The sequence below is a fragment of the Nyctereutes procyonoides genome, unplaced genomic scaffold (assembly GCF_905146905.1).
Source record: "Nyctereutes procyonoides isolate TBG_1078 unplaced genomic scaffold, NYPRO_anot_genome, whole genome shotgun sequence".
NCBI classification, from domain to species: Eukaryota; Metazoa; Chordata; class Mammalia; order Carnivora; family Canidae; genus Nyctereutes; species Nyctereutes procyonoides.
In genome coordinates this window covers 29,182,604-29,196,080 of record NW_026575052.1, presented here as the reverse complement: position 1 = coordinate 29,196,080, position 13,477 = coordinate 29,182,604, and the positions used below count along the sequence as shown (strand labels likewise).

The following is a 13,477-nucleotide window of genomic DNA, read 5'->3' as shown; positions in this document are numbered from 1 at the left end:
TTCTGGCAGCCTCTGCTTCTTGCATTCCAGGTAGTCTGGGGGCAATGGTGGATTGCTAACCAGTCATCCCCTTCTCTCTCCAAAATCAACGTAGTATGATATTTATATCCCATGCTACATTTCTGACTCCTAGGAACTTAAATCTTGAGCACAATGATAAACAAGGGATTTTAAGCTAATCGTTACCAAGGCGGCATCCACCATAACTGGCCATGATTTTCCTGATTGAGACCCCTGGCCTAGTTTCCGTGCTTGCTATTGCCTGCTTCTTGAGCTTTCCTCTCCATTTTGTGTCTTTCCTTAATTCCCTTTTGCTTCAATTAGGTGACTGTATATGGCTTACAACCAAAGTATCACAACTGATGATCACAACATCTATTTTCCAGATGAAGTGAGTAACCCAAGTCTTACACTCACTGGTCAAGCCAAATTCCAGCAAACAGCTCTCTTTTTTAGATTTTGGTGTAACACAGGTTTATACTGCTCATTTACTGGAATTAAAGAACATCTGACTTTTATTGAAGGACTTATATTTCCTACTGAAAACTTATTTACAAGAGAAAATTATTCTTAATATACTTGTAAAAATAACAGTCAAGTCTTCATTGACTGTTTTACATTTAACTCTATTGTTTGATCTAATGGAGTGTCCTCATAAGACAGAAGGGTTAAAGTAAAAATCCTGAAGTAATCCCTTAATAATCATATAAAATTAAAAAAAAACTAGCATGCAAACTAACAGAAAAAAGTACTTTATTTATAACATCATTTTGTAAACAATCACACTGTGCATTTTTAAATTCAACAATAACAAATTTTTTTCCTTTAGATTTATAGCAAATCTGTGTGAAGTCAATGAATTAATACAAGAGTAAAGATGAAAGGGTAGATAATTTTTGAAAATGTTAAATTACAGCACTTGATACAAAGACAGATAACTATCTGTACCATAAAAATTTACATGCCACAAAACATTAATTTATAATTTTAAATATGCAGTAAAACACATTTATAAAAAACCATCAACATTAATTTTATTATAAACCAGTGAATTACTCAGAGGAATATTTATTAAAACTTACTAAAACCAGTAAATTTTGCAACTGAGGTAAAAATTTATAAGTAAACAAAACTATCATTTATAAGAGCCAAAAAGTAAGTGGAAGGGCAGACAACACTTCCTGACAACTATGTCTACTCCTTGATATTCTGAAGCAGCTTCAGTAAATGTGACTCGATAACCTGTTGAACTAGAACAGACAGGTTTATCAATACCACAGCAGGTTGATCACAAAATTTTACACAGAACTATCAAATTCAACTTAACATCGACTCTTCCTTAAAATAAAGTCATTCCTCATATTCTGAGGATATATTCTGGGTGATACATACTCCTAGTCTGAGGATGGTCGAGACTGCAACGTAACACTTGGTTACTTAAGCCTTAGTCTGTCACTGACTTAGTAATTGTCCAAGCTATTGGATTCTGTTCTTTTTTTTCTTTTTTAAAATACAACAAAATGTTTAATGAGCAAATTCGTCTTAGCAAATATGAAACTGCCACAGAGAGGAAAGAGCGGCCGCAAGTCAGGCAGACTAGAAAGGAGGGTCAACTACATAAGAAACCAGGGAGGTCACGGAGTGGGGGTGGTGGTGGATTCTGTTCTTGTACAAAGTGTGTTCTAAAGAGCAGAGAAAGGGCAACTATCAAACATTTTATAAGTAATTTGCTACAAAAATGTTAAATCTTGTGTGTAAATAGGTGTGTACTTGTAGCAAATAATTTTTGGGTTGGTGAAAAGTTAACAGTAATAAACTCACTCCTAGACCTTAAGAATTTGTTGATTTTGCCCACAGTTAAAAGTTAATGTCAGGAGTTAGGATGACATGCCATGTTTTATGACTATAAGTGATGAAAATAGTTTAGACTGCTAGTCTGTACTGTTTATAGAGCTTTACCAACTAAAATAAAACCTGATCGTTCTAAAATACTTACCACTTCTATAGCCCAAGGCTACAGCTAAATCCATAGAATTATACCCAGAGTCAGTTTCAATTGTTGGGTCAGCTCCATTTTCTGTATCAAAATAGAAAAATCTGCATAAATAAAATGAAAATGTAGATGTGTTTGTCTATTACTGGCTCGTGTAGCAGGACAGATTTTCAGCAAACTGGGTATTTTCGGGATGGTCTGACAAAGTACAGAGTACATGAAGTACACAGAATTCACTTTGGTGAGTCAGGAGGAAGACACACCAAACACACAGGCATCCTCTATAACAGCTGAAATTCATCAACAACCGCAGACAAAAGTAAGGCATGAAACCACTGTGGACAGAGCAAATGACAACAGCTTCAGACCTGATCCAGACCTGACCCTCGAAAGGAAAGCAACAGAGACAAACGCTCTAAGCACTGGCGCGCTGCAGGATGGAGCTGCTCCTCACCTGGGCAACTCTATGGTAGCGGGTGCTGCAGCAGGACTGACATAGTTAATAATAGTTAATGATTCTCCTGAGTAATAGCAGGGGAGGCCAGCTTGTAAAAAAATTAAAGTCCTCACATGGTATTTTCTAAACATTTTCACTTTTATTGGCTTACCTAAAAGCATTTTTACACATTTAACATGATTTCCATGTACAGCATAAAGCAAAGGTGTCCCTCCATTCTGCAAAAGGAAAAGGTGATTTAGTTTTTCAAGGTGACCAAGATTTTAATAATTTAATGTTGCTGTGAGAAGTTTTACTAAGAACTGGGCATGTAAAAGTAGTTTAAGGCAATTTTCATATTTTGTGAAGACTATTTAGATCAGAAGCAATAATTGAATTTGTGCCATTAACTTTTTCTTCCATGTGTTTAATTGGCTAAGTTAATTATTTTTCCAAATGTTTGGTAAAATTTATTATGTCTCTCCAAACTAAATAGTTCCTAGAATTTATTACAGTATTTTAAAAATCAGTATCAGAGACTCACCCAATCATATTCATTTACATCAACTCCACAATCAAGCAGCATTTTGACAATATCTGTGTAGCCTTTACTACATGCCAATGAGAGTGCACTTTCTCGACCTTTTCCTAAAAGCTGGGGATCAGCACCCTGGAGTGTCAAGTGGAGATAAAAGACTTTTCAATTCATATAAACAAGAATATTGTTATTTCTGTCAATAAGAATTACAGTTCAGTATTTAGGTCAAGTAATGTTCTGGGGTTAATAACACAAACTTCTACTCATGGATGCTCTTATTGTCAAGGTTGCCTGGAGGCCTTCCTTCCTTCCTCCATCTCAGGGCTAACTATCCTCTCACTCCAGAGTTAAACTGTATCTCCCCCACAAAATTCTCCTACGGGGCCGACAGTGCTTTTGTTCCCACTGCACTTCGAGGGACTGGGCATGAAACTCTCTGGCCGTTGCACGTATGATTAATCTTGTCTGCCCAACTAGATCCAAGTTCCATAAGAATATGAAAAGCACACAAAATTTTTGGGATCCTCTCCCATCATATCTAATTGGCTGGAGATACAAAATCTTTACTCAAGACTTAATAACTACACGTATACGTTTCCGAGGCATTTTCCTTACATTCTGAAGGAGAAACTCTACCACAGCTATTTGCCCGTGTGCTGCTGCCCACATCAGAGGGGTAAATCCTTCTTCGTCCGTGTGATTGATAACATTTTCTATTTAAAAGAAAACAACTTTTGTCATCTAATTTACCAACCATCTATTAAGATCATTATGCAAATACTGGCATTCTAAAAGGTGGCTTGCACTATTCAGTGAGATTCACTTCCTGCTATTAGCTGCAGTCCTATTATGTGCTATAACCTGTAGTCTGAATGTATTAAAGTGTGCTTCCATACACACAACTCAGTTCAAATAGCATATTCTCTGACGTATAAACTACCAGGCATGACATAATGCTGGGCACAAGGCAGTCCACAGAAGATGGACTCAGAATCAGGGAACCACAGTCTGAGCCCTGGCTCTGTCACTTTGTAGCAGTGTGGTTCTAGGCACAGCACTTCATTTGTCTAATGCACCGAATGATACTTTGCTTATCTCAAAGCATAGTTGGCAGAAACACAAAATGAGATTATATGACAGCCCTTAGAATTATATAAATATGTATTGTAAAAACCCCAAAATCTTATTAAAGCCATATTCTACTCTACAGCTAGCATTGCTGCCTTGGAATTTTTTTTTCACTCTTGCTGGTTTGCTAACAGTATTATTTGCATGAGACTGAATAATCTGAAACAAAGTACCATGTAATTCTACCTTGAACTCCATTTTGTTTCCTAGATTCAGTCTACTAGTTATAAAGTCCACAGTTTTCCCCTAAATTTATTTAGAAGACTGAGAATGAAACTTCAAGTATTTATAAACAAATATACTAATGAAGCATGTCTTATAAAAGAATGGCACAATTAAAAAGAAAAAAACCAACCTTTTAAATCATGTACCCTGTATTCAATCAATAATGTTGGGACAACTGCTAACTTTATGAAAAATGAAAATCAGAGTACAACTTGCTCTGTATCTCATTACATCAAAACATTCCATATGCATCAAAGATTGAAATGTAAAAAAAGAAACCACAGAAATTCTAGAATAAGGGGGTGAATTTACTTATAATCTTAAAGTGGAAAATCCTTTCAAAGCAGGATATAAAACTCAGAAGTTAACAAGGAAAAAGGAAATTTACCACTACAAAATACTAAGCTTTTGTTGAGAACATGAAAATCAAAGGAAAATGACAAACTGGTTTAAAAAAAGAAAAAAAAAAAGCAACATAAACAACAAAATGTAAATTTCTTTAATTTAGTTGAGGTCATATAAATCAATAAATTTTAGGCAGTTCACATACCAAAAGGCTTAAATCGACCCTAATTTTAAGAATCTAAACACAACAAGTATGAGATACCACTTTTCACCAGAGTTAACTCTGGTATGAAGATAGGACAAATATCTGGCAATACATATAAAAGTGAAAATCTGGGGATCCCTGGGTGGCTCAGCAGTTTAACGTCTGCCTTTGGCCCAGGGTGTGATCCCGGAGTCTCGGGATCGAGTCCTATGTCGGGCTCCCTGCATGGAGCCTGTTTCTCCCTCTGCCTGTGTCTCTGCCTCTCTCTCTCTGTGTCTCTCATGAAAAAATAAATAAAATATTAAAAAAAAAGTGAAAATCCATATCCTGGGACACCTGGGTGGCTCAGTGGTTGAGCATCTGCCTATAGCTCAGGTCGTGACCCCGGGGTCGTGGGATCGAGTCCCACATCGGGCTCTCTGAGAGGAGCCTGCTTCTCCCTCTGCCTGTGTCTCTGCCTGTGTCTCTGTCTCTCATGAATAAATAAGTAAATAAATATTTTAAAAAAAGAAAAAAGAAAACCCATATCCTTTTGACCCAGCATATGAACTAGTAGGAATTTAAAAGGAGGCCAACAAGAATGTTATTTAATAGCAAGAAACTGGAACAACCACCACCAAGGGGACTAGTTACAAAATAAAAACACAGTATATGTGTATGCAGCAATACAATGCAAAATTATGAACCTCTTAAAAAAGAATGAAATCATTCTTCATGTGGTCATATGGAAAGATCTACAAAATATTAAATGAAAAAAAGTGCAATGCAGTGTGCGTAGTATTTTCCCTCTTGTGTACATAACAAAAAGCACATATATATTTTCACACATAACTCCAAAATTAAGCAGGAATGCTTTCTAAAAGAGTTTCCTGAAAACATAAGAAATTCATGTTTGCTTTTGGGCAAAAGGCTGGGGTGATAAGGGAGGCTGTAACTTTAATACTTTGTCATACTTTATTTATTCATTTATTTTTACTATCTATAGAATTATCTGCCTGGTGAGATTATGCGACTATTTTTTCGTTTTGTTTTTATACCTTCCAGTATTAAAACAACAGAAATAAAATAAATCTGATTAAATATGTTTAAGTACATTTAAAAAGACAGGCTACTACCTTGTTCAATCCGAGTAGCTAGATACAGCATCTCTCCCTGGGCGGCCAACTGGTGAACAGATAAGGCTGAAATGATAACACAAAAAGCTTCATGTTTTCCTACCTGCAGGGTACACTTTCATCATGTCATTCATTTTTGTGCAGCACTTCTCTTTTCTAAAACAAAAACTATTATTGTTTAAAAAAATGTAATTTAAAATATATTCTAACATTACAAGTAGCCATTCTGTATCTGAGAAATGATATATGTTAAATGGAATTCTGATATCTGGAAAGTACTGTTATCAGTGAATATGCTGTTATGAACACAAATTGTCTTATCAATAAAAGAAATGGGTTAGGTATTTAATTTTAAAAATGCTAATTCAATACCCAAACTTATGAGGATTTGGGGTCTAACCACAAATCCCAAATATTATTATTTCAAGACTCCATGAGTTCTTCTTAACTTTTGGATTGAGTAGTAAATGAAAAAATGACTTTCAGAGTAAATTCTTGAATGCAGAGTAGTTATGGCTAATTAGCTGTGTGACCTTGAATAAATGATTGACCGTTTGTCTATAACATGAGGGATATGAGCCGCATGATCTCTAGGTGTTTCTTTTCAGTTCGAAAGTATCATGGTTAGACTATTTTAGAACAACGTCTTTATTTTATTTATTCATTTACTCATCCATCCATTTGTTCATTTATTTATTTTTTAAGATAACATCTTTATTTTAAAATAAAACTGAACAGGCCCTATTCTATGAGGGTTCATGTTAAAAATTAGTATCACTTGATCCTTGACTTCAGTCATATGACTGAGTGGCCTTAATACAAAGGAAAGCAATTACGAAGCCCATGCAAATTTAGTTAAGTAGAAAAATGGCTAAGAGGTGAAGTAAGAGTCATGAACTCCTCCTGGCTTAAATGTTATACATGTGATTCAAAATCAGGAGGGATACAGTGTTTCCAAAGTAAAAACATGTATCTCACCATGCTTTAAAATATAGATGCATTTACATTATATAGTCAAATATAGTTCCTTTTTTTTTTTCAAATATAGTTCCTAACATCAAACTGCTAACTGGTTTTATCTCATTAACATACCTATGCTATACAGAATGTTTTCTGATTTATATAGAAAAACTTTATTTTGTTTCTTTTTCTTTTTTTAAATTTTGTTTCTTATAGAATGATTCTGTACTTTAAAAAAATTGTAGATTCAAGGTTTTAAAAGGGTTAATTTCATATTCACATGCATAATTATAGTCAAATTCAAAATTACTGTAGTAACATTCCAGGTTTTACTATAAATCACTAGTTGAGCACTGATCTAATTTATAAGTAAATTTATAAATTTACATTTATAAGTAAAATGTAAAGCCTTGCACTCCAAGAACAGAAAAACACTCACAATGTCTTAGTGTGCACAAAGTTCAGAATACAAATTGTTTGTTATAGTAAGACTCCAGAGGTTTAAAGAAAGAAAACCTGTAAGGGCATCTGGGTGGCTGTTAAGTATCTAACTCTTGATTTAGGCTCAGGTCATGACTGCAGGGTCATGATCTCAGGGTCCTGAGATTGAACCCTGCAACAGCTCAGAGCTGGGTGTGGAGCCTGCTTAAGATTCTTTCTCCCTCTCCCTCCATACCTCCCCTCTTCCCCTTAAAAAAAAAAAAGAGGGCAGCCCAGGGAAGCTCAGCGGTTTAGCGCCACCTTCAGCCCAGGGCATGATCCTGAAGACCCGGGATTGAGTCCCACATTGGGCTCCCTGCATGGAGCCTGCTTCTCCCTCTGCCTGTGTCTCTGCCTCTGTGTGTGTGTGTGTGTGTGTGTGTGTGTGTGTGATGAATAAATAAATAAAATCTTAAAAAAAAAAGAAAAAACCTGTATAAAATCTGTATGTGTATAAACAAATATAAACCTGTATTTGTATAAACCTGTATAAAGTCTGTATTAAAATTTTCATTTGTTTTCAATATAAAACATGAAAATAGTCGATTATGCAGTAAAATTGTAAAAAAAAAAATTAAATTAGTGAAACTATTAAGACATCACGTAAGCTTTCCAAAATAGGATATGCATTTAAAGAAAATAACGTTTCAAAGCCAAACTTTTGAAAGTATTATACTAGTAATAAGAATATTTGAGTACATTAGTGGGAAATACTTACAATTTGCTAATAGAGGTGTGGTTGAGACTTCATTTCCTCTGTGTTTGTTGGTCAAAGTAGTTGATTGTTTTATGGGTGAGAAGTGCTTTGTTGTAGAGGGAGTGTAGACATGTCTTACTTGAATTCCCGGAGAAGGAGATGTATGGATATTGCATTCCGCTAAGTAAAATAAATTTGAACACATTGAAACAATATTTTAATGACAAAACATTTCAAAAGTTCTATGTCAATGTTTACATTAAAAAAGAAATACGTGAGGTACATCTTCAACTGTTTCTCAAGTGATATTATTCTTTGCTATAAAATGTATTATCACAGTGAAAGTATCAGAAAAAATCTGTACTAATTTTGAGCAATTTTATTCTGAGATCAGTTTTTTTTTTTTATTCAATAGATCATTATTAAAGTAAGTCTACAAAAGTGATGACAAACTTCACTGCATTAAAGCATGGGAAGCTGATGCCAATCAAATATTCATGGAATAGGGAATTTAAGCTAATTCATTTCTTAAAAGGCATAAATAATTTTTTCTCCTATAATTGAAAGGGTATTTTAATTTGTAAATAAAGTCAAGCAAGAAAATTAAAAAAAAATCAACATATACCTCATGTAACATGAAATTATTTAATTTTATTGGTTTTGGTGTGATTCTAGAAAAATCATATTAAAAGACGACTTCCAAACTCTCTTCTCAAACTCAAAAATCTCATGTTTAGAATGGGGGAAAAAAATGAACACAAAGAAACAAAAACAAAAACAAATGCAGATATTTATACCATAACTTTCAACCTTTAAATAGGACAGATGCCACTTCCAGGTCAGAGTTAACCTGATCTTGAATATTTTTACTATCCTCTTCATTTAAGGACTTCACAAATCTTGAACACACGTTCATATCAAATCGGTTAGGTAATATGAATTTCATTCCCATGGCAACACCCTGAACTGATCCTTCTTCTGCGTTTGAGTCCAGCTGATGTTCTATTTTAATATCCGGCATGCCAGTTAGACTGTAACTGCTGGGGCACTCTTCCACTATCAGCTGGGCTCCAATATCCAGATTTGCTGATGTAGCCATGATTTCAATTGTAGTTTCAATAATTAAAACATTCCTTCATGATTTCCTCTTTGTTTTATAGGAGTGGTATCCAGTGTGTTCTTGGAATTCAGATATTGAAAAATCTGAAAGAAAAAAATTAAAAATATTGTATCAACTTACGTAAAAGTATTCAAAGTACGCAAAGAGTGATCTTATAAGCACCTAAACATAATAGTAAGCATTCAATGTTCGGAGGCATAAACCTGGGTATGAATCCAAGCTTTACCACTTGTTAGCTGTGTGAACCTGTACGTCCCTCAACCTCTCTAAGCCTCAGTCTCACCTGGAAATGGAGGTGTCACTATTAACCTCACAGGATCTTGGTAAATATCAACTTAAGTACAGGAACACTCTCACCTTCCTCACTAGGTTCCAACAAATTTTACTCTTTCTCCCCTTTCCTATTCCTGAACATTGCCAAATGGACAGAAGATCAAGCTAACAATGAAAATAAACTTTCATGTTCTTTTATCAAGTTAGAATAGACCTAGAAGATGGCAGCTATGAACCAGGAAGAGGGCCCTCACCAGAACACAACCATGCTGGTACCGTGATCTTAGACTTCCGGCCTCCAGAACTACCCAAAATTCCTGCTATTGCAGAAGCCTACAGAATACTTGGAGGCAGTTCACTAAGATGGAAGAAGCTAGTTCCTGCTGGGACCAAACACCATAAAAAATTCCTAATAGCATCTTTTTCTCAAAATTTGGCATTTGTTGTTTTCACAGTTCAAGTGAGTGATCCTTTCATTGACTATTAGGTCCTTTAAACCACCTCTAATGTTCAAGTGCCAAGACTTCATTTCATTAATTAAAATGGCTAAAAAATAAAAAATTAAAAAAAAAACAAAACCTTTTTGGGACACCTGGGTGGCTCAGTGGCTGAGCACCTGCCTTTGGTTCAGGTCATGATCCTGGGGTCCTGGGATCAAGTCCCACATCAGGTTCCCTGCGGGGAGCCTGTTTCTCCCCTTGCCTGTGTCTCTGCCTCTCTCTCTGCCTCTCATAAATAATTAAATAAAATCTTTTTTTTTAAAAAAAAACCTTTCATGAATACTTTAAATGCTTACCTATACTTCATCTTTTAATATGCTATGTTTACAAGTGGCTCTCAGTTTGAATTTAAGATAGAACTCATGTTGTACCCATGCCTACTAGCATCTACAACACCTGTGATTCTTGGATAGTTATAGGCTTTACCAAGTTTTGGTTATGATGAACTGAAGATATACTTTTTATCAGTTTTTGTTCAGTTCAAAAGTTAGTAACTTAATATAGGTTTTTATGAAAACTATTACTATACAAACAGATTATAGATTGGCTTCCTTTGCTTTATCATCTCTAGGGTATTAGGATCAAACTAGAAATTTTAGATCTCAATTTCTGTAAAAAGTATTAAGAAATAAGAATTAATTATAAGAACTACGTTTTTTTTCAAATATAGGTAATCAAGACATGAATTCAATAAATGCAAACTCTCAAAGCATAGACTATAAGTACACCTGTTATGAAATCATTTACTACTGTTTTATAATGCATTTTTAGTGATCATTGGTACTTCCCTAAGAACCTTAATATAATTTCAAGAAAATTTCATTATTGTACCTAAAACTGCTTTAAAAAAATTAAGAATTCCAAGATTATAAATACCCAATGCATATAATCCCTGAGATAGGAAGAAAATCAAAACATTTGGTTCATCTTTTTATTTAGGGTTTACTGCCTCTTAGGAATTTTGAGAGGGTGCAGGGTGTTTTAAAATTGGAATTTAAAAAGAAAAATGCAGGACTGCTTGGGTAGCTCAGTTGGTTAAGTGCCTGCCTTTGGCTCAGGTCATGATTCCAGGGTTCTGGGATCCAGTCCCACATCGGGCTGCTTGCTCAGCAGAGAGCCTGCTTCTCCCTCTCCCTCTGATGCTCCCCTGCTTTTGCGCTCTCTCTCTCTCTCAAATAAATAAGTAAAATCTTAAAAAAAAATGCATTAGGATCACAGTGGAACAGAGGCTGGCAAACCATACATTTACATATGACCACTATTTTCGGTTTTAAAACATTTTCCAAGATTGATCCTTATAACAATCCTTTGAGTAGTGATGGTAGTTAACTGTTCTTTCCTACGTAGAGAAGAGGAAACGGGAGCTTGTATATTATGATGGATCCATCCCGGGCTTTGGCTACATTACCTTGACCACTAAAATAAGAAGCAGCACTATACTAATCCAAACTTCCAAGGGACAAAGCTGAAGAAATAACAAATAACAATAGTGATAAAAAGAGCAACAGGAGTAACAGGTAACAAAGTCAACATACTTCAGCAAAAGGAAAGAAGGAAACCAGAACAGAAAATGAGCTATGATTCAATTGGAGATGGAGGAGCAAAGGGCTTTAAAAATGTATCGCAAGATATGAACTGTTTCCTGAGAGAACCATCTCCCACAGACCCCTGCGCAGAGCAAGGGTCCTAAGCTCTCTTAGCACACTGCACTTATTTCTATTTTCAGTATTTTATCATTCTCTTGAAAATTTCCACTTAACTCCCAAGACATGGGATGTAGGATGGAGACCACTACTAATCTCTGCACACAAGGCAGGGTGTGATGCTATCAGGTGTTCCAGAAACGCTTCCTGACCTGAACTTTGACATTGTTTCCATATTCTTTTCTATCCTGAAATGACCCTGCAAGATGCCCAGCAAAGGCTTTGCTAAATGAGCTTCGGCTTCACCTTCTTCTTGACATCACCACTCACTACCTGTGCGACCCTGGACGGAACAATCACAATACGATTTCCGAGAGTCATTTTATTACTTTACACAATTTAGATGGTTGAAATAGACATCTCTAAAATTCTTTGTGGCTGGAAACATCTTCAACATCGTAAAACTGGGTTTAGGGGATCCCTGGGGGGCTCAGTGGTGGAGCGCCTGCCTTGGGCCCAGGGTCTGACTCCAGGGTCCCGAGTTCGAGTCCTGCGTGGAGCTCCCTGCATGGAGCCTGCTTCTCCCTCTGCCTGTGTCTCTGCCTCTCTCTCTCTGTGTCTCGCATGAATAATAAAATCCTTAAAAATAAATAAATAGGGCAGCTCTGGTGGCCCAGTGGTGGAGCGCCGGACTTCGACCCAGGGCGTGACCCCGGGGTCCCAGGTTCGAGTCCTGTCTCTGGGCCCCTGCATGGAGCCTGCTTCTCCCTCTGCCTCTCTCTCTTGTGTCTCATGAATAAATAAATACAATATCTTATAAAAAAAAATCATACAAACTTGGACACCTGCGGGGCTCATTACTGGGCACCTGCCTTGGGCCTAGGGTGTGATCCTGGAGACCCCTATCCGGCTCCCTGAATGGAGCCTCCTCCTCCCTCTGCCTGGGTCTCCGCCTCTCTCTCTGTGTCTCGCATGAATAAGTAAACAAAATCCTTAAAAATAAATAAAGAGGGCAGCCCTGGTGGCCCAGCAGTGAAGCGCCCGCCTTCGACCCAGGGCGTGACCCCGGGGTCCCGGGTTCGAGTCCTGCATCCGAGGTCCCGCGTCGGGCTCCCTGCATGCAGCCTGCTTCTCCCTCTGCCTGGGTCTCCCGTGAATAAATAGATAAAGTCTTTAAAGAAAAAAATAAATCTGGGTTTATAGGCGGAATGGAATTCTGGGTCTCGGAGGGGGAAACCGGGGCGAGGAGGCGGGGGACGGAACATGGGCCCTGCGGCTCCTCCGAGACTCCAGGGACAGGCGGGGAGGGGGGTAGGATGGAGCGGGCCGCGCGGCTGGGGGCGCAGGGACCAGGAGACCCGGGGGCCCTGGGAGCAGCAGCCCCGCCCCTCCGGGACCTGGGGTCGCCCGGGGTCACCCGAGGTCGCCTGCAAGGGAAGGAGGCGCCCCCGCCGCCCGCCGCCAGCTCGCCGAGGGCCGCAGCCCGGCGCGCACCCCACCGGCGCGGGGCCGCCACACTACCTTCGACCGCCGACAGCCCGTCGGGCCTTTCCATCTGCGGCCCCGGGCTCCGCAGGCCCCCAGCCCCGGCTGCGTGGGAGCGTGACGTCACTTCCGCCGCCTCCTCCCGGCTCCCGGCGGCAGGAACGCCCCGCGTCGCCGCGCCGGGACGCCCTGCGGGGTCCCCCCAGCCGCCGCGCGGTCGTCGGGGCGCGAGCACCACCGAGCGCCGGCCCCTGGACGAGACCCGACCGGGCCACCGCGGCGACGCCGCCCGGCCCCGCCCCCGCCCCCGCCCCTCTCGCGCCGCGTCACGCGC

At 38.4% G+C, this 13,477-nt stretch overlaps 1 protein-coding gene across 1 annotated transcript; it reads right to left on the bottom strand.

The window, feature by feature from the left end:
* Nucleotides 1-736: 736 nt before the first annotated feature.
* Nucleotides 737-13,442, bottom strand: ANKRA2 (ankyrin repeat family A member 2). Its single transcript, XM_055331768.1, has 9 exons — nt 13,180-13,442; nt 8,933-9,325; nt 8,144-8,302; nt 5,986-6,051; nt 3,583-3,680; nt 2,974-3,099; nt 2,602-2,668; nt 1,997-2,077; nt 737-1,250 (listed from the first exon to the last, which is right to left on the bottom strand). The coding sequence occupies exons 2-9, from the start codon at nt 9,219-9,221 to the stop codon at nt 1,195-1,197; spliced, it is 942 nt and encodes a 313-aa protein (XP_055187743.1). The 5' UTR covers nt 9,222-9,325; nt 13,180-13,442; the 3' UTR covers nt 737-1,194.
* Between the last annotated feature and the right edge of the window lie 35 nt (nt 13,443-13,477).